Here is a 24264-nt window from a genome sequence, read left to right as displayed (position 1 = left end):
GCCAAAGCCTGTGGATCTGTGGCTTAGGACCTTTCACCAGCATTAAATTCACTTAATTAATGTAAAATAAATACAGCAAGTGGCATTTACCATTTTGCTTTATTTAGAAGCTTTCCCATTGACCTGCACAAATCCATGCCCTTGGTCTTCATGTCAGATTCCACTTCCAAGTATTGTCACTTTCAATCATTCTGTATAGGGCAGATAAGTCCCATATCTTCCACCTGCCACTTGAAAATCAATGACATTTGCAAGCAGTGACTTCTAGTGCGTTAGATAAATGGCTCAGTTGAAGTCACTGTTTTTGTTCTATATTGCAAGAGCTGTGCACATAATGCAATCAAACAAATAATCAGGAGGAAAAAAGTTAGACACAACTGTTGGCTATAACATCATTTGAAAAGGCCTGAAAAGAGTCCCCTGTTCATTGTAAACCAAAGAAACCAAGCGTTCTTGGGACTGTTTACAGTGCACTAATTTCTAGAGTCAACTACAGGGAGACCTCAACCATTTTAGTCCAAACATCTTGAAACCTTATGTGTGTGAACAGGAGGGGGGATGGGCTCAGAATCCAGATCTGTAATCCAAGTGTGTGACTACTGCAAGGACTTGACAGATATTAGCAATGTGTGAACATAAACACACAAAGCACAGATGAAGCACTAGGAGTCCAATCCACTGTCTGCTCAAGTCGGTTGGAAGACTCTGACTTACTTCAGTGCGATTGGATCAAGACTATGGGCCTTCTTCAGCCCTATCAACTCTGTGATTCTGTGACTTGTAAAGAGTAGTTTCTGCAGCTACCAAAAATCTTGGTGGACTCCCGCTGTGGTGATTTCCATGGGACAGTTTATCCTCACTAACCTAAAGCTGTTCCTTTATATTTAAAAAAAAGGGTCAGGGAAATGTAATGATAGATAAATGGGGAGAAACTAGTGTTACAGGCCCCAGGTCAGCCAAACACTTAACCATGTGCTTTACTGCATCTGTAACCCACACCTGTGCAGTGTAGTGTTCTGTTCCCCTCTAGGGGTGTCTGGGCCACATACAGAGGTTGATGAACATGCTTGGGCATTGGTGAACAAATCTGGGTCTCTTAGCGCACGTAATAGAGGCTCATGCTGTTAGAACCCGAGGTCTCAAGTTATGTTTCCGCTCCCAGTGATGCACTCAGAGTTGCTGCTACACATCACAAATGCTTAGCTAAGTAAAGCACATCTGAAGTCAGCAGGACATAAGCACGGGCTTGGGTACTTTGCTGTATTGGAGCCAGAGTTGGGGAAGAACCAGGAAAGTTTCCAGACATGTTCAAAATGCTAACTGCCTTCTAAATTCATGTTTATTTTGCATGTGGACATGCTGAAACTGGTGGTGTGAACTAGGCAGCTTTTAGTGAAACACCCCTGATAGTAGCCACAATAAAACAGGCCATAATTCACTCCTGAGGGAATTCTGCATGACTGCACACCTGCAGAAAATGGAAGGGAAGCCGCATGGAGGGTGGGGGTGGGAAACCCAGGGGCATAGGGTTTTTGGGGGGGGGAGGTTGCCCCCCCCAACAGAGGTGAGCCATGGTGGAGGCACACAGGATTACGTGCCACTGCCCCCCTCATTTCTGCTAGCACAGAGCTGTCCAGCTGAAGGAGACTGCCTCTCCACTCTGCTGACTCTGCAGCTGAACGCTGCCTCCTGGGTCCTAGTGCCAGTTGGGCTCCCGTTCTGTGTGGTGGGACTTGGGAGCCTTCCAATTTTCTCTGCAACAGTGATTGTCTGTGGAGGGGGTGGGGGAAAAGAGAGAGAGGCGGGTGAGGTGGTGGGTGGAAGAGGCAGTGGGGAAGGAAAGGGGTGGAATAGGGTAGAGGGAGGGAGGGGAATGTGGGAGTGAAGGGAGGGGAATAGAGAAGAAAAGGGGATAGAGGAATTGCTGGGGAAAGTGGGAGGCTCGCATGCAGCATCTCCTTGGCAGCCGTTGGGGCTCCCCCATTAAGCAGGCCCATCAAACCCTTACCTTGACAAGCCCCACTGCCTTACACCCGGACCCCTCCAATGAGCCTTCCCCACCCGAACCCCTACCCCACTAAGCCCCAACCAGCTGCACCTGGACCCCCACCACATCAAGCCCCACTCTCCCAGCACCTGCAGCCCCCAACTGAGCCCCCCACACCCAGCCCCCTCTGCTGAGCCCCAACCATCTTCACATTGATCCCCTGCAGAGTTCCATTGTGCCTGGACCTGGAAACCCCCAATGAGCCCTTGTGCATCCAGATCTCCCACTGAGCCACCCGCACCCAGATTGCCCCACACAGAACCCTCTCGTCCCACACCTGGAGTCCCCCACACACAGCCCCTCCACACTTGGATTCTGCTCGGTTGAGCCTGCCCACCCACATCTGGTGCACCTGGCGCAGAGAGGCTGAGCCCCAGTGTGTTTCTGGGGCAGGCCTAGCCCTTTCACTCTCAGGATCAGGCGAAGCTTCACAGCCAAATTCCCATATCAGGGCAGGTGGTGGCTTTAGGGTGATCTCCCACCTCAATGTAGCCACTGGCCTGTGCTCCCCACTGCCATGCTGGAGCCACATTTATTTATTGGCAAACAGAATTTTGCAGAAATGTAAAATATTGTGCACATAATTTTTAGGTGCAGAATTCCCTCAGGAGTAATAATTACAGCCATATTCCTCTGATTTTGTGGCCTATGTTTAGTAAGACTAATGCAAATGTGCTCCTCAAGCCCAGAGGCTCAGTAGCTACTGAAATAGTTGCATTGCTAGTCTTAAGGAAAGAGCAATTCAAATCTATGTACCATATGGAATGTTAAAGACTAAAAAGCAAGACTGTGAAACTGTTTCTTGTATGGAATTCTTACATCTTTGAAGTTTTTAGTTCAACATTTAAAATGAGCTATGAAAAAATACAAAAAGTCTGGGGCTGTAGGCTGCAGTACGACTTTTCCAGCTTGATATCATGCTGTGTCATTCAGCGGTTAGCAGGATCAAGTACCTCTGGTGCTGTGTACGCTTTGGTAGAATCCATCTACAGAGAAAAAACACAAAGAAATAAGTGTGATGAGAGATTGATTAGCTATAATCTGTTGTATTCTTCCTTCAGACTTGGGGCTTGTATTGATTTGTTTAGTGCTAACGGAGATACAGAGCAGGCAATGTGTAAATAAGTTAAAATTTAAAAAATGAGCTCTAGTAACATCTGTCCTTAATTAAACACCTATAGCAAATTCATACAGACAACATTGTTTGCCTGTGTGTTCGTAACACTCAGCATTTCTATAATGCTTTCCATCCCCTAATGTCAATTTGCTTTACAATCAGTAATTAATTAAGCTTCCTGCTATGCAGTAAGGCAGGTTTTATGTTCATTATACAAATGAGGAAGCTGATGCACAGAGAGGTTTCTCAAGTTCACACAAGACACCTGTGCAGATCTGGGACTAGAGCCAAAGTCTCCTGACTGCTATTCCAGTGTGTAAACCTCAAGACCATCATTCCTCCTCATCTTGCTTACACTGACATGCTTAGCATCTTGTGATGGGATGGAGGGTCAGAGGACAAATCTGAGATCTTATTACAAATCTAAGGAAAGCAGCAGTATCTTTCCACTGATCTTTTTTTAAAAATTGATTTATATGGCACTATGAATGTCGGGGTGCTTACAGAATATATATGTGCTTTGCAGGTCCGTGCCTGTGACAGGCTATGCAGCCCTGGTCCAGGGGTTGACAGGGAAGGGGTTTCATGTTAAATAAAGGATTGCAGTTCTGCTGCTTCGAGTGTAGACACTTGCAAGGCAAGCAGGGTTGAGCCAGCTCTGGGGAATTAATCAATTCCCTCGCTACCCTTTAATAAGGATATGCTGTGGGAAATTGAGTTTGCTGGTGAGAGTCAGGCTGTTTAGAGAGGCTGGGGGCTTAGATCAGATCATGTCCTCATCCTCTCTCTGGAACTTGACTGAAAGGAGCTGGACTTTAGATCTTTCTTTGGACTTGGTTGCAGCAAGCCAGGCCTTATGCCATCAATTTAGCTGAGGAAACCCCTGGTTTTGTGTTTGGCCTTCAAAGGGACAGGACACTCTTTACATTTACTTTTCTGTTTTTCAATAAAGCACCACCACAAGGCTGTGCACACTCCATCTAGCCAGGCGGAGTCTTACTCTGCTCTGAAAGTATGTCTACACTTGGAGCGGGGGTGTGGGTGTTTCCCAGCTTGAGGAGACATACTTGCGCTAGCTCTGATCAAGCTAAGCTACCATACTAAAAATAGCATGGCCGCAGGCAGTGCAAGTGGTGGGATGGGCTAGCTGCCCTAAGTACTTACGCATCCAAGATGATAGGAATGTATTTGGGGTGGCTGCCTTTTGCGCCGCTGCAGCTATGCTCTATTTTTAGCGCGCTGGCTATCACCAGTATGTCTCCCCAAACTCCAAGTGTAGATTTACCCTGACCTGTCAGATTGCCCCCAAAAGACTGCCCTCTAAAGGCACAAGTCAGGATTGCACCATACACAACACTAAATTGGGTGAGGACTCAATAGTTTGAATAATCCAAGTTAAAGTCTTAAATGCAGCTACTTGGGGCTTGCCTGCATGGGAAAGTTTTGCCATAGCATAGTAATATTAGTATAAACTCCTGTGTGTGGACACTTTTATTTCAATATAGGAATGTCTTTTTGCTGTTTAGCTTAATCCCCTTTCTACGCATCATAAAGAAAAACTGAAAAAAGGTGCTCTTATGCTAGAATAAGACTATCCACATGGTGGTGGGGTGGGGGATGTTATGTCCATGTAACTATATTGGTTTAAATTTACACCTTAGGTTACACAGAAAAATTGTTCCCACACAGAAAACGTTTCAGAATATCCACATTTTATTATGACAGTAGACAGATATGCTGTTTAATGTCTCCTGATGTTGTTCCTATGACTTCACAAAGAACACATACAGGGGATTCTGTCGATCTTCTGATAGTCTGGACTAGAGTGTCCACACAGGGTTTTGCACTGGTTTAATTAAATCTGTTTAAAATCACTCCTATGGCTTGTCTACACTACAGATGCTACAACAGCACAGCTATGGTGCTGCCACTGTAGCACCATAGCGTAGACATTTGCTACAGCAATAGGACGGTTTTTTCCTCGTCACTGTGATTAATCCACTCTTAAGAGGTGGTAGCTAAGGTATTGGAAGAATTCTTCTGGCAAGCTAACAGTGTCTGTTACAGGGCTTAGGCTGGTTTATCTATGTCTGTTGGGGATGGATTTTTCCCAACCCTGAGTGACATAGCTGGGTTGACCTAAGTTTTAGGTGTAGACCAGGCCTTAGTATATTTTTTTAGAGCGTAAACCAGGCTCAGGAAAAATCTGTTTGATTGGAGTTTTTTCGTTTTGTTTTACTTACCTCAGGGTGACTAACCCCATTTGAAATTAGCAGCTAAAGCTAAGCTAGATGCAGTGTAACACATTTACAATCATGTGTTGCAGTCAGCCTGAGGGAAAAAACTAGTATGTGATCCTACTCAGGGGCGGCTCCAGACACCAGCACGCCAAGTGCGTGCTGGGGCAGCAAGCCCTGGGGGGCGCTCTGCCGGTTGCCGCAGGGCGGCAGACAGGTTGCCTTCACCGGCATGCCTGTGGAGGGTCCTCTGGTCCCGCGGCTTCGGCGGACCTCCCGCAGGTGCGCCGCCAAATCCATGGGACTGGGGACCTCCTGCAGGTAAGCTGCCAAAGACAGCCTGCCTGCCGTGCTTGGGGCGGCAAAATACCTAGAGCCGCCCCTGATCCTACTTAAAAGCTGTATCTTAGTGCATATATGCTCAAGTGGGCTTAGTGGTGGTTGCACACGCAAGCTTAATTCTGGTATTTTCTAACTTGAGTGTTTAACTTTGCAACCCAAATCACTCAGGGTTTGTCTTCAATACAGAGTTAACGGAGGCTAGCTAGTGCCCCATTACTGCCCTGCCTGTAGCTCACTTGTTGAAACTTGAAGGAGTTGTTATGTGCAACACAGAGAGGTTTTGAAAAAGTTCAGTGTGGCATTTTGGTGTTGGGTTTTTTAAGTGACATATGTATAGCCCCTACCGTTTGACCATCTGTAATGGGCCCCGATGCATTCATTGCTGCATTGGGCTGGCTGACATGGGAGTTGTGCAGTACCTGTTTTCCTGGAAACAGCTTTCAAACCACACTTCCCTCTAGGCAGTTTGCAGGTGTAGAGACCAAAGCAGCCATCACAGTCTGAGGGTTTCTGGCAGGTCTTAGACTGAATCCCGGGACAGGAGTACTGGAAGGAGAAAGAGAGAGAGAGGCTGTCATACCAACACACTCCCTCTGCAACCAACTAACTCCCAGCCCAAGTAATCCCCACGCCCTAAAACTATACTGAACTTTAATTCAGGTTTCTAGTGGTTACACTAGTAAATGCACTGAATTTCCCACAGTTGAGGGGAGGGTTATCTGTAAACATAAACATTTAGTTTCTGCATAGGCCTTTTCCCATGAACGTTTGGATCCTGATCTAAATTTCATTTCCTCCTTCTACCTCCAGTATTTGGATCTGGCGGTTTGGTTTGGCTTGGCTTGCTCTAGCACTGAGGAACAGCCATGACATCGGGATCTAGGGTCCAATTTCGAAGCTCCCTTCAGTCCAAAGTTTGGGGTTTCCACAGTTGGAGGTTTAGTTAAGGCCCATCTCTGCACTTCAGGTTAATATTCAAACATTGTGAGGTGGGACTGAGCCCCTGATTCCTCCCTCCTTCCTCTTGGTGGTGCTCACTTTCTTCTAAAACTCTCTAAAGTTACAGGGTGAGGATTTCAGAGTCCTTAAAATCTGGATTGATCTGGGCCAGGACTGTCTTTTTGTTAAGTGTGCACAGTGCCTAGCACTGTGGGGCCTCTTGGAACTAAAGCAGTGCAAATAATGATCCATCCAAATAAAGTTCTCCTCTTCTCTAGGCATAGCTGCAAATCAATCATAGGGACTAATAAGGCTAGCTCCACAGGGACTTCCTGTTTTTAATTTAGCAAATTATATAACAGCTCTATCTTGTGTAGGCGGCTTAGCAACAACCACATTTAATTACTTGCTTCAGGGCTGAAACATGACAGCAGCTTCTCTTAAAGCTAACTACTTTCCTAGCAGAGGTGCATGGCAGAGGCAAAAGCATAGACTTTTCACAGCCATTAAGGGCAGGTAGGCACCTAATTGCCATTTGTGCCTTTAAAAAAATCGACCCCAAAGCCACTAAAAGGAGCTTCTGTGTAAAGCTGTACAGCTACTGTGCCATTACTAATTGTGGCTGGCTTCTAAACTGAGCTGCAAAAAGCCATTTAGTTCATTGTTCAGTTTTATCTGTGTCAGTCAGTCAATCTCAGGGATTGCACTTGTCATGTGCCATTGTCTCCAGCTTGCAAATTGAAAGCAATAGGATGTTTGGAAATTAGATGAGCTCAGAAGATCCACTTAATCTCTCCCAGACAGTTGGAGGAATCTTTAATGAATCCAGGAGAAAATGAAGCCAAGTTGCAAAGTTGACTATGAAGTAATGTGATGAGCATTTGCTGCCTGTTCTGGGCTCCTCACTACATTTTTCTTAAATGGTCTGGATGTACAATCTACATTAGCTAGACCTTGGCTCTATTTAGAGACAGAAAATGGTAGATTACCAGGATCTAGAAAGGTCCGGAGGCTTCAGTTCCCATTTTTACAAACATAACAAGCAAAAAAAAAAAAATCCTAAAAACATAAATCATAAATCAACTGAGACTGAAGGAAGGACCATGGTGCTAAATCCCTGCTCTCTCCAGGTGGCGTAGCTCTCTTCCATCAATACTGTGCCTCCCAGTGCACCTGGGTATCTAGTACAGCCACACACCTTGTGCTGTGGTGTTGCTTACTGTGATAAAACAGTGTGTCTATAGAGAGAAGTTATAATTTTCTCTCTCTTTCGCTCTGGCTATGTGCATATATATAAAATCTCCTCATCCATTTGAAATTTGCTGGAATGAATCTGCAGGAAGAAACCACCCATTTCTCTATAGAGTTGAGCTCCAATGTAGAGAGCTAGGAGGAAGAGGTCTGAGTAGGTCTGGATGAACCGAAAATAGTACATGTGGACAGCCAGTGCAAGGACATGGACAATGAGCTGGGTTTTATTAGATAAGAACCAGTCCCTTCCAGAAAGAAGGACATGCAATTGTGGGAGAAGTTGTTGACCAGCTCTCTCCTGGATACCTGCCATTGAACTAGGGAGGGCGAAGGGGGAAAAAGCAAAGGATGCAGACAGGGGACTCTGGCTTGTACAGTTACTTCTACCACCCTTTAGTTTTTGCAATTACAATCCATTGCAGCTGGGTTTGTGCAGTCATTACTTAAAGACAAAGTTCAGGAAGATGCTTTTCTTTATTGGATTTCTTGGTTTATCCATTTCTTCGTTCTCTTAAACAATATCCTGTTTAAATACAACTCTAATTTGACTTTGACTGTTAATACTGAGTAGGATAAGTTTGATCTATTGACAGACAACAGAGCCTATGTGTCACTGGCGCCTCCTCCTGGTCGTGCTGGGAATTAGCTCAAGACCAATGCCCCCGTCCGTGGTGTGCACACTGTCTCTGCTCCTGCCTATGGCTCCTCTCTCAGCTCCCAGAACCGCAGTGTCATCTTCTCAATTCAGCCCCCCAATTAGGTTGCCATCCACCTTTTCCCCCTTGCGAGGTGTTGGGGGAAGGATATCTCTGTCCAATGGTCCTGCCACTTCCCCACTGGTGAGTGGGGGGGACCCAGGCCCGCCTACTACTCCAAGCCCCAACCCTGGGACCCCATAAATAGTAGCCTCTTGTTGCTTCTCTGTAACCTTGGTCAATGCTGCTCTATTTCCCTTGGCCACTTCTCATGGCCCCAGCCCCTAATCTCAGGGCCTCAACTCTTCAGTCCCAGGAACTAGTCACTGCTCTGTCCAAGGTGCTTACAGTTCACTCAGCCCTCCAGGAACACGGTCCTTGTTCCCTGGGCTCCCAGCAACAACTGCCTCTACCCTGCAACTCCCTTTTATATGGACCCTCTGGGCCCTGATTGGCTGTTCCTCCCAGTCCCTCTCCTATTGGCCAGCTTCACACACAGAAGAAAATTTGTGTTTTTTGTCTTGTTTTGGCAAGGGAACACTAGAGAAAAAAAAACTCGTTTTGGTTTAATAACAGACCCAGATCTTTGGCGACACCACTTTAAGTCCTGCAGACAGAGTAGCTAGACTGGATCACAAAACTGTATGCGTGCATACCACACAGACTAGCTGGTTGTTAGGCAGGCACAGAGACCCCACCAAGAACTCTTTCGTTCTGACTCTCCCATACAAACCCTCAGTATGCCAGCTCCTTCAGGATGGGATGGCTGGGGGAAGAGAACATTCTCTGTTGTCTCCCCAAACCTTAATAATTGGATTTTATTTCACCTTCTGATAAGATGAACCAGGGTCACTTCCCCACCACCCCAGAGGCAGCTGTTAGGCAGGGACAAGGTCTGAGGTGGAAGCAAGGCGGAGGGCAATGCTGTGGCATTATACTCACAGTGTCAGTATTGAATTTTCCATGGCCTTCCAAGTGGTTGCTGGATCCTGGGCTCTTTCTCTTGGGGGGCTGCAGCTGGGGGCTCTGCTGCTTGCTAGTGCCCTTCTGTTTACTGCTTTCTCGCTGTGGCTTGCTCAGCAGTTTGCTGTGGGACCTTGCTCCAACTCCAGCTTCTCCTGCCGCCTTCTGCACTCTGGCAGCAGGCTGACACCTCACTGAGCTGCCTTCTGGCGCTTTCTCTCCTCCATCTGATGGCTGAAGTGCTTTTCTCGCTCTCTCAGCTCCCACCTGCCTCTCTGGAGCTACCAACCCTTTCCCATACCCAGCCTGAACCAGGAAAGAGAGCTGCACCAAGAGGACAGCAATAGTGGTCACTGCATAAACCTTCATCCTTGGGCTCTGGCTTCTTCCCAGCTACTGTGTGTTCCTGTGCCCAGCCCAGGTGCTTGTAGGGAAGATCAGAGCTGCCTCTTCCTCAGTTTTGGCAGCTGAAACCCTTTTATAAAGCAGAGCTCTCCCTCCACCCCAGCCCTCTTTCTGGGTGTCAATGACACTGAAATTCTAGCTTTTGTCTTATACCTGCAAACCTGGCTGCTACTGCTGGGAAACTCCCCCTCCCCCAAACTCTTTCTCAGCCCTCCCACTAGCAACACCCCCCCGCCCTCTTTCCAAAGGTATCTGTGCATGTCTAGTGTACTCTTTCCCAGTTGTGATCATGGAATATTTTGGCTAAACTATTTGCAGGCAGATTTGAGATAAATAAATAGATCTGCAGGCAAACTGTGCACATCAGGTGCAGGGAGGAGCATGAGAGGAAGGGGTTAATTTGGTCTCAAAGGCATCTTTTACAACCATACATTTTTAAATACCTTAGATGACTAATTATGCACTTTCAGCATTGGGATATTGGGGGTGCCTGTTTCTTTCGCTGGTTTCAATGGAAAGACCCTTGGTCCGCCCACTCTGGTTAGGCTGAGGTTGCCCCGAGTACACAAAGGTGGTGGGGAAAGGTGTTAGCTCGATGGGAGCTGGTGCAAGTATGTGTACACAAGTAGGGAATCACACCCCCAGCTCATAGTGTAGACATAGTCTTAGTGAAAAATTAATATCCCTGAGACTGTATAACAGGCAGAGAAGATTCCTGCTTTGTTTTCTGTGGTGCAAAGCGCAACTTCCAGTGCTCAGAGGTGAGAGAAAAGTTAATCATCCACCTTAGCTGGCCTTGCTGCTGAATTTAGCCAATGAATTGCTGACACCACCTGCTGATTTTGAAGGAGGAAGGTTGGGCCACTATAATACTGGAGGGCTAATGCTGCACACATACACCTCACGACAGCTCTCCATCAATAAGGGCACCAGTGAAGGAGGTTTAATTGCACAGACAACCACCAGTCCATTGAACTCTGAAGCTGAAAATTGAATAACCCCAAGGAGCAGTGCTCAAAGTTGCAAGGTTGGGAGTTAGAGACCCAGTAAGGGAAAAACTGAGCTGGATCACTCGCGCGCGCACACACACACAGGCTTTAAGCACTGTCTTACCACAGCTGCTGCTCCAGCTTACGTGAAACCTCCCACTTTTTTAAGACTACTTTAAGCACTGCCAGCAAGTTCAGGCTGAAACAGTAACAGGATGTTTCGCTAACCATATACTTCCATCTAACTTGTAAAACCCCATGGATGTCTTCTGAGCATTTGGAACTGCAAACACATGGACTTGCATAGTGACTTTTGTGAGGTGAGCTAGGAATTGGGTTAAAATCATTGTCACTTGTGACCTGAAAATGGTTTGAGTGGTGATACTTAGCCCCAGGTCCGCCGAGGTATTTAGGCTCCTGTGACACAGCGGCCCAGCGGTAGTTCACTACTGTGCCTCGGTGACTCTTGTCAGGCCTGACAACCTCATACACCTCTCACACCAGTTATATTTATATAAAAGGTGACATGTAATATACTGTTGGAAATCTACTAACACGCTGGTCATTAATGTCACTGTGAAATGTTTGTAACAGCACTCTTAAGGGCTGGTCTACACTACAGGATAAAATCGATTTTAGATATGCAATTTCAGCTATGTGAATAACGTAGCTGAAGTCGAATATCTAAAATCGATTTACTCACCCGTCTTCACCGCGCAGGATCGATGTCCGCGGCTCACCATGTCGATTCCGGAACTCCGTTGGGGTTGGTGGAGTTCTGGAATCGATATAAGCGCGCTCAGGGATCGATATATCCTGTCTAGATTAGACGCGATATATCGATCCCAGAGCAATCGATTTTAACGCGCTGATACGGCGCGTAGTCTAGACGTACCCTCATCAGTGAGATTATAGAGCCTCTGATACTATGTCTTGGAGACTGAACGGACAAAGGAGACAAAACAGAACTTTTTTCCAAATGCAGGGAACAGAATATGGTGGCAGAAGTCTCATCCAGGAAAGGGGGTCTGACTTGTTGCCTCCAGGTGAGCCAGTGGCTAACCCTCCTGCAGCTTTATAAGGGGGGCAGATGTGACCCTAAGAGCACCCCAATGCCAGATGGAATAAAGCTACTTCTCACAGGTTTGTTCGCTCAGTGGTCAGAGGATTAGCAACTTGCTAGAAGCTGAAGGACTGTATCTAACTTGTATTAATGGAGCAAATTGTTACTGCCCTCAGTAATAAAAAGTTGGATGCCAGAAAAGCCATAGGTAGAAGGATGGTCTTGTGGTTAAGCACTGGGCTGGGAACTGGTAAATCTTGGTTCCGTTCCCAGCTGTGCTATAGACTCACTGTGACCTTGGGAAAGTCACTTAATCTCTGTGCCTCCATCCCCCATTTGTAATACAAGAATGGTGCTTGCCCACCTCAGTGAGGAGATGCAAGGTTATGTTCATATGTGTTTTGGAAGCACTTGGACATTGCAGAGGGGCTATAGAAGTTTCTAGATATTTAAGTCACAGCATACAATGCTCTACTTTGATCACTGGGCCATGGTCTAGAACTGTGTGCCAGTGGGCTGCTGTTCGGCCAGCGCATATATAATAAGCATATTGTCTGAGCTATCCATTGTTTTGCCGAAGTGATGGCTGAGCAGGGCTGTTCAAAGGAGTTTGGTTCAACTCTCTGGGCTGGAGAAACAGTTGACTACGCTACGAATATGGGAGGAAGAAATACAAGCTTTTTCAGGAAGGTGCAACCCAAGCTGTTTAGGCACCCTGATTTTTTGCTTTCTGGGAGGTGCAGTACCAGATATTGGCTGTGTGGCATTGGGGGACTGACAGTGGGGGGTAGAAATCTGAAGTCATGTTGCGCTTCAGGTGTGGTTGGAATGGCGAGGTAACATCTGCTAGAGCTCTAGAGCACAAGCTCTAATTCATCTTCCACATCTTCACCTCTGGCCAGCTCCTAGCCCTGACCTGTTCCAGGTTCACGCTGACAGTACTGATCTCCTGGGAGATGGGCTCGTATGAACGGAGGGAGAGGCAGGCAGCGAGCAGGCCCATCCGGACGCAGGTATCTGTGTCATGCCCAGCAAGTAGCCCAGCGATTATCCCTGACATTAAACTGGAAAGAGAAAGAAAAGACAGTTTTGGACACTGAGGCATGGTTTTGATTCTGCAGACCTTGCCATCCCAAAGAGAGACTAAAGTGTCTCTACTCACAAAACAAAGCTAAGAGCCAAGAGTTCCTACAGCAAATCAACCTACAAGCAACAGAAACTGGGATGGGGGAGATGAGGGTCTAACAAGGGGTTTGGGTGTCTGTAAGGAAGACTGAAAGTCCCCTCTCGTCGTGTCCCACAGACATTATCCTTTTAATGGAGAAGGGTATCATATCCTGGAGATGTTCCTTCTTAGGGTCAAGACAAGACTTTAAAACAGTGAGTGTCCCCTCATTTTATACTGTCCCAGCATGCCACTGGGTTTGGAAATAGAGATGCCAACCCTCCAGGATTGTCCTGGAGTCTCCAGAAATTAAGGAGTAACCTTTAATTAAAGATTATATCATGAGATGAAACCCCCAGGAATAGGTCCAACCAAAATTGGCAGCCCTATTTGGGAGATTAGTCTGTGCTGCATGCTACTCAGTGCAGTCATGACCATTACAGCTCAAAATATGTAGCACAGATGCCAAAACTGGGGGTGCTAATGCACCCCCTGGCTTGAAGTGGTTTCCATCACGTACAGGATTTACAGTTTGGTTCAGTGTCTCTCAGCACCCCCAATATACAAATTTTTCCAGCACCCCTGATATGTAGCTCACTATTAAGCATCAGTGTGTTGTACTCAAAGTACTATACGGGATCTTTTCAGGGGGATTAAGGCAAAACGCCACATTTATTAGTAATACAGATATTAATTAATACTCTATCATATGCATATGATATATTACAGTCATGCATTCACACACACACACACACACACACACACACTCCGTCTTGCTGTTGTTACCAACTAGTTGCTCCCCTTAACTGCACTGGCCAGGTGAGTTAGATGGGGGAGGGGTGGAGCCGGGCTTCTGCCGATCCGGATCGATGCTCCGATGGTGACAAGACGAGACCCAGGGTCCTTCTGCAAGACACCTTGTATTTATAGCAGCTTCCCTCTTATGCAAATCCAGACCAGATTCAAAATCTGGGTCTGTGTCCGTTGGTCTTTGTGCTGCTTTTTTTCTGGGTGTTGTCCCAATGCTGCTCAAAGAGGGCGTTTTCTAAAGAAGGTGCTTGCTTCTAATCCCTGAGGTCGTCAATATGTCTGCTTTTCTTTATTGGGCCCACTTGACAAGTTGTATTGTCCTTTGCTCTGGCTTCCATTCCCTCTTCAACTGTTGTAGCTGTCTGGAGGTGGGTGTCTTCCAAGCCTCACTCATTCACACCTCATTCAGTCAATGGGGCAATTGATTACAGAGTGGGGGGGGGGGGGAGATCTTATTCTACTTCTAGCAAAAAGGCACATGTTTCTTTCACTTTAACTATACTATCCTTAGGGGCTATAACATTTGATACAAAGTTTTCTACCAATTTTCTAATACAAAGTTGTATGAGAGAGGCACAATGCCAAGTCATATGAAATACAAAATTAAACAGTGAACAGAAGTTACAATGCAGGCAAGTGTAGTGAATGGTGAACAGAACTTACATTAATAAAGTGAATAATTGAAAACAATTTCATTTATCAGTTCTACAAGTGCCTTAATTTAAGTACCACTGGGATGTGAAAAAGAGAGACAGAATTTCCTTTTAGAGACTCTGAGTGATTTTTCTTACCATAACAGAGGAGTTAACAGGAGAAATTCCTTCCTTTGTCATGCGCACAACTGGCTACTCCCAGTCTCCTGGGGCAGAGTCCACTGCCTCTGAGATGTTTGTGAAATTGTTTTTAATTTTCTGAGACAAGGTGGGTGAGGTAATATCTTTTATTGGACCAACCTTGGTTTGTGAGAGAGAGAAGCTTTGGAGTTACATAGAGCTCTTCTTTAGATCTGGGAAAGGTACTCCCAGCATCACAGCTAAGTACAAGGTGGAACAGACTGTTTAGTGTAAGGAGTTACCACATGTTGCAAGAGACCATGCAAGATCTTTTCCCCCATAAGCATTTAACAATGGGGGTGGGGAATAGTTAGGGTAAAGGTAAGGAATTGTTGGAGTTGGATGATGGGGGATGGGAGTATGAGCTTCTAAGCTGCTGACTTGGTGGTGGCTGGTTCTACTGACTTCTGCCGCTGCATGTGGGGCATTCTGTGTGATGTATTTAAGTTCTATCAAGGGCATCTAGGTATATGGATAGAAGCCTCTTTCTAGCAGTTGTACACGTCTAAATAAATAAGTACCGAGACAGAGGAAACAGCAGTGAAGACGAGTCAGAAGAGGAAGAAGGGGAAAAGGAAAGATGAGGAAGAGAGAAGGTGATGGAAATCATAAGAGGAGAAAAGGGGTGGTGATGTGAAAGAGATAGAGAGTGGGGAAGATGAATGGGAAGTCCTAGGAGAATAGAGGAGATAGTACTAATATCAGGGGAAGCGCTTAGGGCTCTAAAACAGAGCTCCCATGTTGGCTGGGGGAGGGAGTCCTCTACAGATAAAAGAGTCTGTCAGCTTTCAGCCAGTGGTTCATCTAAGGTCTCTGCAGGCCTCATCTGCCTAGTAAAGGCAACAGGAGGTGCAGGTGGCATGTAGTGCTAGAGCCTCATCGGGTCTGGGGAACTGCACTTAGAGTGCTTGCCTGCACAGGGCAAGGGTAGCTATGGGCCAGTAGAGATTTACACTCAATACCAGCATGGCCTTCCACTCTGGAGAGTGACTACTGCTAAGAGCTTCCAGGTGCTTCTCACTACATCCTAGGGGATGGGAAGAAAAAACTTCCATTGCTTACTTAGATAAATTACCTCAGTTTCTGTTTAACAAAAGGCACAGAACTTTGTGGTTTGTAATGACCTTTCAATCTCTCAACAGCTCCTGAGACTTGGAATAAATATTTGGGGGGGATTATTCCTCTGCAGTGCTGTGTACATGCACGCACTGTTATGTTGTCACAGCAACCAGGGTGCAGGGAACAAACAGCTTCCACAGACTGACAAGGGACCCAGCCATCTGGGCAGGATTCCAAGAGAACTATAAGATACAAATGACCTGCACGCTCCTCTTGAGCCAGTGTCCCTACCTACACCATTCCCTCCAGTGCCTCCTGCTGGGAGAGACTGAGACTGGAGTAGTTCTGAGCACCTTCCCCAGGTCAGAGCTTTGGCACCATTAACTACAGCACAGTGAACCTTGCTGGATCTCAGCACAGAATTTAGAAGGTGAAACTAACTGAGACATGAATGTGTTGGCTACTTCTGGTTAGATTCCATTGTTCAGTCCCTTGAAACTTCTCACCGCCACCCTGTACGTTGGGGGTTTATACAGCTTTGGTTTCTCAGCACATGTAGCCTGTGTGAGCATTGGTCTTAAAGGCCTGGCAACAAAGAGTCTGTTCTTGCACCCAGCACTGTATGGAACAGGATTTCTGCAGAGCAAAGGAACAGCCATTAGACAGCAGGAGAAGGAAATTACCATAGAAACTAGAAGATTCTGAGGAATGCCAAATGGACTCAGAAAAACTGAGCTTCATGAGAGCAGATCAATTTAACTTTAATAGGACTACAGTAATACAGATACTAATGGGCCTGAACTTTCAGAGTCCTCTAGGAAGAAAAAGTTAGGTGTCATCAGACATATCATGGACAATATCTGGCAGGGGAGTAGCTTAAAGCAAATAGAAAGCTTAGGTAAATTTTAAAAGAGAGCAAATGATAAGATATTAGGCTACTTATAACAATTATTCTGGAGGAGGTTAGGTCATTGTTCAACGTATCGTGCCCAGTTGTGGCCACCCCTCCTTCAAGATGTGGCTGAGATTGAAAAAGTCTAGCAAAATGCAGTGCAGAGGGATAGAGATATGGCAGGAGTTACATATGAGGAGTGATCAGAAACACTGTGATTTAGTCTGGAAAGGAGAAAATAGAGGAGAGTTGACTGAAGTACTCAGAATTACTAAGGTTCCCATGAAACTAACCAGTCCCTTTTTATGCTGTCCTCCAGCATGAGAAAGCAGGAGGCTAATCACTCCTTTAAATTAGTGGCAAATAAATGTGGAAAAATCTGCCTCAGACAGACTTCCTAGACAGTTCACTGCAGTAAACTATCAGTTGTTGCAGTTTATGAAAAAAGGTCTGGATAATTGACTGTATCACATGTAGTTATACAAGACGAGGATAATAAAGATGTACGTTGATCACTATGGGGTCAGTAAGTAATGTCTGTCCTCTCCAACCCCAATGTACAGCATTGCATCAATGATTAGGTAAGGTATGGTGAGAACTCGAAGCATAAGGTACCAGCTACTCCCACAGGCAGAAAACTGGACTTGAACTGAACTTGTACGGCAACTCCTGCCTTTAAGGCACTTCCTGGCTCTGGTGGATCCCACTTTTAGCAAACCTTACAACGAAGGCTAAGTCTCACTTCCATTGAAGAGAAACGGATTCAGCTTTGTCTTAAGGTTGTTTACTTTATTTTGACTACTGCCATGGTACTTCAGTAGCCAATAAACTTCAAGAAGTTTGGCAGCCAAGCCTAGAGTAATTCAGAATTTGTAGCTATACTGCTGGGATCTAGGATGCTGTAGCATATGTTCAAGCCAGTTCTGGGAAAAGGAGGATGAGTGGCCAGACTAGCTTCAATAGACATGAAGCTGTTATGGGAAAATTCTTAGTACATGTTGTGGGGAATTATGTTCCTTACTCCTTATTGGGTGGATGTAGTGTTTAATTCCCAAGTATCACAGTGAAATCAGTCTTCACGGTAGTGTTAAAAATTCCAGATTGGAATTCAGCTGCAGAAAATAAAGGAATCCCATAACTGCATCTTTTTTCTCTGGGTAATTAGTAATATACCTGTCACCCGCTCCTGAGACATTCACTATCTCTTCCCTGGAGATGGGGATTGCTGGGTAGTGGGTGGCACAGAGCTCGCCTGCAGCATTCTGTAGAGAGAGAGAGGAGGAGTGACATTACTGGCAACTCACTGAAGTCTAGAAGCAATATTTTGACCTGGCTGGTCTTGCCCACAGCTGCCTTAATACTTAGAGTCCAAATAATATTTCTTTACATTTTGAATCACATTTATTTTGCCTATGTTTGCACCCTTTTCGGGTTCGCTTTCCACCACGATTTGTGCAACTGAGTTTTACTAGCATGTAGGTCCATGGACAGTGTGTTTTAAACTTGCATTCTTAATTACTGAGGGGAAAGCACATTTTAAATGATCACTTTCTGTGATCACTCCACAGATATGAATCACTGTATGATAGGATGGCCCTTCCTGGAGTGCCCTTCTATGGCAAGCTACAGCATGACTGAGGCACCTGCCTCAGTTTCCCTTTCAGAATCCCCAGTAACTCCTTGCAAACTTACCCTCCAGTCCTTTGATGTGGTTTATTATCAAAAACATATTTTAAATAATCCAAAACAAAAGTACCAAACATAGTCCATTTCTCACGTCCCAGTATATAGAGTCTTTAAAAATCCAACGACATGACACCCCAAATACTACACTCCAGAATTTTCCACCACACCTAGACTTCTTGTCAGTCCTCTTCTGTCCTTCTGCCAAGACAGCCACCCCAGTCCTTCCAGCAAGAGTAAGCCCTACTCTCCCCAGCAGGAACCCCCAGAGCCTTACCAGGGGAGCATCCCTCACTCCCCCTGGCCCTCTTGCTGCTTCCCTGAGGCCAGTTCTTCAGTGTGGAAGGGGGTAAGTCCTGCTGTTATTTCCATCTTCAGCCTTCTCCAGCCCTGGGCTGCAACTTAGACTTCAGCAGGCAACTCCCACCGTTGCTTTCTGGCCTCCAGCCTTGGTCCTCTGGCTTAGGGACATGTGCCAGCCACCAAACCCTTCTTGCTGATCTCCTGTCTTTAGCCTTTTCCCAAAAACCAACTACAGCTTCCTTCCAGGACCGTCCACCATCTCCCTGGTGTGTGGAAGCTCTCACCTGCCCTTTTCCTGACTGACTCAGTCTGTGCTCTAAGACCGCTTTCACTCACCGAGTTTCTTTCCTCTTTCAGATTCTCCTTGATCCTTTATAGTTAGGGTCCTACCAAATTCATGGTCAATTTCATGGTCATAGGATTTAAAAAATTGTAAGTTTCATGATTTCAGCTACTTAAATCTGAAATTTCACAATGTTGTAATTGTAGGGATCAAGGAGCTGAGGGGGAGGGGGGCCACAAGGTTATTGTAGGGTGGGTTGCGGTACTGCTACCCTTACTTCTGCACTGCTGCTGGTGGGGCACTGCCTTCAGAGCTGGGTGCTTGGCCAACAGCCGGTACTCTCCAGCCACTCAGCTCTGAAGGCAGCGCAGAAGTAAGGGTGGCAATGCTATGACCACCCCTAAAATAACCTTGCAACCTCCTGCAGCTCCCCTTTGGACAAGACCCCCAGTTTGAGCACGCTGGTCTCCCCTGTGAAATCTGCATAGTATAGAGTCACTACTATGCCGGTGCTCCCAGACACAAGGGAATGAGAACTCCTTGCCACTCAGTTGGTCTTCTTGAGCCCCCTACCTGTTTGCCAGTTCCAGGGCACAGCGAGACACTCCCTTCCACTCTTCTGCCACACAAGAGGACTCCATGCATGCCGAGTGTCACCACCACACAATGCAGTTGTGTCAGCAAGGGGTGGGTTAGGGTCATCGCAGTCCTGACAACATCCTCCAGCCTGCATGGCAGCTCTTTAGACAGCAATGGAAGAAAAGCTGCAGCGTCACTTCAGACCACAAAACTACTGACTTGAGCTTTCCATGTCATGGGATGTTGGCCTATTTGTGAGTGGTTTTCAAAGTCTAGCCTGGAGTTTACAATGCTCACGGAAAATGCTGACAGCATGGACCAGAGGCAGCCTCAGAGCTGACATACTGTGCAAAATTCCCATTCACAGCTCCGCCGTGTGCTTCTCACTCCTGACCTGCAACCCTCCCCATACCTGCTATTCCAATCCTGGGCTTCCACGTAGCCCCTCCAGTGCACCTCCATTCTGAAATGAGGGTACCACTTCTAATGAGTTTACACCTGTGTATGTGCACAGGGGCACAAAATAACTGTCATGTTGTTGGTATCTTAACGCCATTGTGTTGGTGTCAGCGTAGGGCGATGTTTCATCTCCTATAGAGACAGCATCGCAGTCTGAAGACAAATACCATCATACTGTGATGCTTCATTGGGGCATCTGAAATAAACTAGTGATCCTCTTTGCTTGGTTGGGCTTGTAGCATGCATGACAAAAACAGTGACTCAAACTCTAGGATATGTAGCCAGGGCCAGCTCCAGGCACCAGCCCAGCAAGCAGGTACTAGGGGCAGCATGTCCAGCTCTTTGGCAGCAATTTGGCGGCGGGTCCCTCACTCCCTCTCAGAGCGAAGGACCAGCCACAAAATTGCTGCCAAAGACTGAAGCGGCGGCGGTAGTGCCGCAGATCGCGATCACAGCTTTTTTTTTTTTCTTTTTGCTGCATGGGGCGACAAAAACCTTGGAGCCAGCCCTGTATGTAGCAGCCCCAAACCTGCAGCACTCTCTGCTGGACTAGTGTTTTGCCTTATCTGAATCAAGTTTTAGAACTTGTGGAGATTTTGTGAGGTGGTCTAGGTGCCTCATTAGTTAACCAGGGTCTTTAGGTTCAGTGTATTTGTTTTAACACACACAAAAAACAAAAAGGGACTAAAATAGAAATTAATTAAAATACAAGTCTGTGTACTAATCCTGGAAAATCCATGTTCTTTCAAAACACACACAGTGGTCACCAGCTCCTCTGCTTCAGTGAACTGCAGCTTCTACGCTAGTTCATCACTCCCCTGCCCAAAGCTGGCCTTCCCTGATTCTTCGGCTTTGTAAAATCTCCAGCTGCTGTAGCTGTTTTGGTAACCAACCTTAACTCTTCTGGAGGCAGTACTATGACAAACAGCTCTGCTGCTTCTAGAAGTGCTGATTCAGCACAGCGAGGGACTTGCGGTCAGTGGGAGCAGTCAGTCTGAAATGGCGGTGGGAGTGGGGAAAACCCAGCTCCCGATGCTGTGTCTAGGTTAATCTGAAAGTATTTGTCTCTTGCTACCACTTCACTGTACTGTACCTGCTGGCACAGGGTGCCCGAGGGTCCGATTTATTGCCCTTAGTTCTCGCAGATTTGGGGAGATGTAGGTCAGCGCTTTCCAGCTGTCTGAAAGGAATGGCTTAGAAGCCTTGTTCTCATCTGTTGGCTCATAGCACACTTCAAAAAAACATTGTAGTTGGTTAGCTGGTGTAACAATCTCTCTGCTTCAGGACAGACAGCTATTTGGAATGCTCATTGTGATTTTTACAATGTTTGGCATCTACACTTTATTATAGCTCAGAAAGGATAGACTATCTTCAATCTCCCTTTCTACTGCAACAGTAATGATTAAACTGCTTCTGGCTCTGGGGTGATGCGATGAGAGGCACAGTCAGGAATGGGCATTTAGTTCAATAGAGAGGCCAGTGAGTCAGCCAGCCAGCAGGAGCTATCTTTGTAGTCGCTGCTCATTGGCTGAGTCTAGAGAACTGTCTCCCCCTGCAAAGCTTACTTCTGAAGACGGTGGGGGAACAATTCTGAAGTCTTAAGATGGGTTGTGAAGAGTCTTCAGCAAACCAAGATTTTCACAGGGAGCTGGGGTGGGGGGGGGGGCAGAATTGTTTTTAAAAACAGGTAAGTTAAAATGTATTGCTTTGCTGAATGCCACAAACCATGGGAGGCATATAGCGTACAAGTCTGTTCCTGCCTCAGCTTTCAGCTTAGCATTTCAGTTCACCTTTAACCTTTGCTGGTTTTCTGTCACTGCTAGGGGTTGTAGATGTTACCCTGATAGAAATCTGACATAATTGCAGAATAAGAAAAACTAAGAATATATGAAAAATGTTTTTAAAAAAACTTGGGGAAAGAGGGGAATAACTTGAGATGCAAGATAGTGTTGGTGCCTTCAACTCTCAGTCTCTCACTGAAGTTAGCAGGAGCAGAGGATGCTCAGCATCTTGCAGGCCATGTTTCAGAACATGCAGGATTATGCCCCAAGGGGTCGGCTTGCAGTGAGTTCTCCTTACCGGGTATCTGGTGCTCTGTAGCAATTTCACAGACGTACTGAATGGTGGCAACTGGCACGTTCCCATCAATACATACCAGTGGGGCCAAGCACAGACTCTCCTTGAACCTGGACACCTAGTGAAAATGCAGAACACAGAACAGGGGCAGCTTGATCCAGCTTGACTCAACTGGACAAGAATGAAATATGCGAACCTAGCACATCTTGCTGATTGACTCAGGTAGCTAGGATGTATTTGCAATATCAATTTTTGTGGAAACTATTAGACACAGGCTTGACGTGAATCAAGAAGAGCATTTTCCTAGATAAAGCGGGTCTTACAGGTTCTCAATTTTTTAACTTCTATTTCCCATTCTCCAGGATCAAGCCTTGTACCAGACCAGCCTGTCCTCACAGAGGAAGGTTGCTGGTGGCTCCCACTTAAGATCTTTACTGCTGCTCCTATATCAACTGAAGGTCTCTAGTGAGCAAAATGAGATGCTTCCTCCTCTTGGATTTCCAGTAGGGTGCCTCTACAGAGCTCCCAATCTCAGCTAGACCAGAGAGCAGGGACCAAATCTCATTCTCAGATCCCCATGTGTCAGTCCATTGCAATACCAACACTAAATTGCAGGACCATCTTGGAGAGGAGCCATTAAAATTTACAACATGTCTCATGGTCAAGCCAGAATGATTAGAGAGGGCAGTTTATTCAGACCCTTGAAAATATTTTATTTCAATGGCAGCTAGACACCTAAATATCTTTTGAGATCTGGCCCTCTTCAAACAACTGTTCTAAACCAAAACAATAGAAATAACAGGCCACATTCAGACTTGATATAAACAAATGCACCAGGTCTGAATTCAGCCCAACATATTTTCCTCATCTCTCTGAAATCTTGTGAAGGTATAAATAGAAGATATGAGTACAAAGGTGACAAAAGACTGATTTGAGTTAGGAGAGGACATCCCAACGTATAATGGTAACAGAGCCATCAGTCTAGCACCAAATTCCTTTATCATAATGAGTACCTGCCACCCAAGAAATCCTACCAATGTACTACCTGCATATGAAGCCTGTGCTGAAATTCAGAAGGAAAAGAGGTTCACATTCAACCCATCTGGGGAGAAGAGCTAGCTAGAAATTGCCTGCACACTATGAAGGCCAAGAAGAAACCATCAACACCAGACCAACTTTCTAGCCAAGACTTTCAGAAGTGGGGTGCCTAAAGTTAGGTTCCAAATGCCATATTTAGCTAATGGGAGCCTCTGGGTGCTCACTACCTTGGAAAATCAGACCACTTTTTAGGAGCATAAATATAGACACAGGAGTCTAGTTTTAAGCACTATCTTAAGCCTTTGAGCTCCTCTGTGTTTTGCACTGAACATATCCTACTCACAGGCCTTCAGACTCCCATATTCATACTTAACTCTCTATATTCCTGGGTCTTCAAATCATTCCCCTTCTCTCTGTGTTTGTGTCTGTTACTCCATTTGCAAGCCTTCAGATGCCCCCAATTTTTTATTGTTAACTGGCCTTTAAACATCCATTCAGGGAATCGTATTTCCCCTCTGCCTTTATCTCTCAGGTCTGAGGCCTCACCTCAGTGCAGTCTTTCCCTCCAGTGAGAACAGAATTGAGATTCTCTTCAGCATGCATCATCTCTGCTGCTCTCTAATTACCCAAAGGGATCACAGGTGTGAGATCAAGATTTCCCTCTGCCAGGGGCTGAAGATACTGTCTCTATGGTACTTCCAGATCCTGACCACCTCGGGGGTGAATGGCAGCAGAGAGCAGAGGGACTGATCACTTAAGTAAGCAGCCCAGCATTTCTTGTTACTTTTTATTGTTAACTGGCCTTTAAACATCCATTCAGGGAATCGAAATATTAAGGTACAACATTTTCACAAACGCTTCCTATCACAGGAAGCCATCTCCCACAACCCTGGCATACCTGAGGCAGACGTACAGAATTCAGAGACACTGCGGGAATGTGTGTCCCACTCCTGCTGTGGCTCTTTCTGGCTGGCGTGACAACACATTGCACAAATGGCTGCCATAGACTTCCGTCCCTACTCCAGTAGTCTCTCTC

General features: G+C 46.0%; 1 protein-coding gene across 1 annotated transcript in view; it reads right to left on the bottom strand.

Annotated features, from left to right (window-relative positions):
• Window positions 1–2911: 2911 nt before the first annotated feature.
• The window catches only part of LOC116826442 (uncharacterized), a 64534-nt gene continuing 43181 nt past the window's right edge, over window positions 2912–24264 (bottom strand). The window contains exons 15-21 of the mRNA XM_032783172.2: window positions 22194–22308; window positions 21208–21345; window positions 19650–19816; window positions 17981–18069; window positions 12941–13112; window positions 6163–6289; window positions 2912–3033 (exon numbers count right to left, since the gene is read on the bottom strand). Of these exons, the coding sequence (XP_032639063.2) occupies window positions 2993–3033; window positions 6163–6289; window positions 12941–13112; window positions 17981–18069; window positions 19650–19816; window positions 21208–21345; window positions 22194–22308 (849 nt within the window). The 3' untranslated portion in view covers window positions 2912–2992. The remainder of the gene's footprint in view (window positions 3034–6162; window positions 6290–12940; window positions 13113–17980; window positions 18070–19649; window positions 19817–21207; window positions 21346–22193; window positions 22309–24264) is intronic.

This window comes from Chelonoidis abingdonii, chromosome 1, assembly GCF_003597395.2.
Source record: "Chelonoidis abingdonii isolate Lonesome George chromosome 1, CheloAbing_2.0, whole genome shotgun sequence".
Classification (NCBI taxonomy): domain Eukaryota; kingdom Metazoa; phylum Chordata; order Testudines; family Testudinidae; genus Chelonoidis; species Chelonoidis abingdonii.
This window is presented reverse-complemented; position numbering and strand designations above follow the sequence as displayed.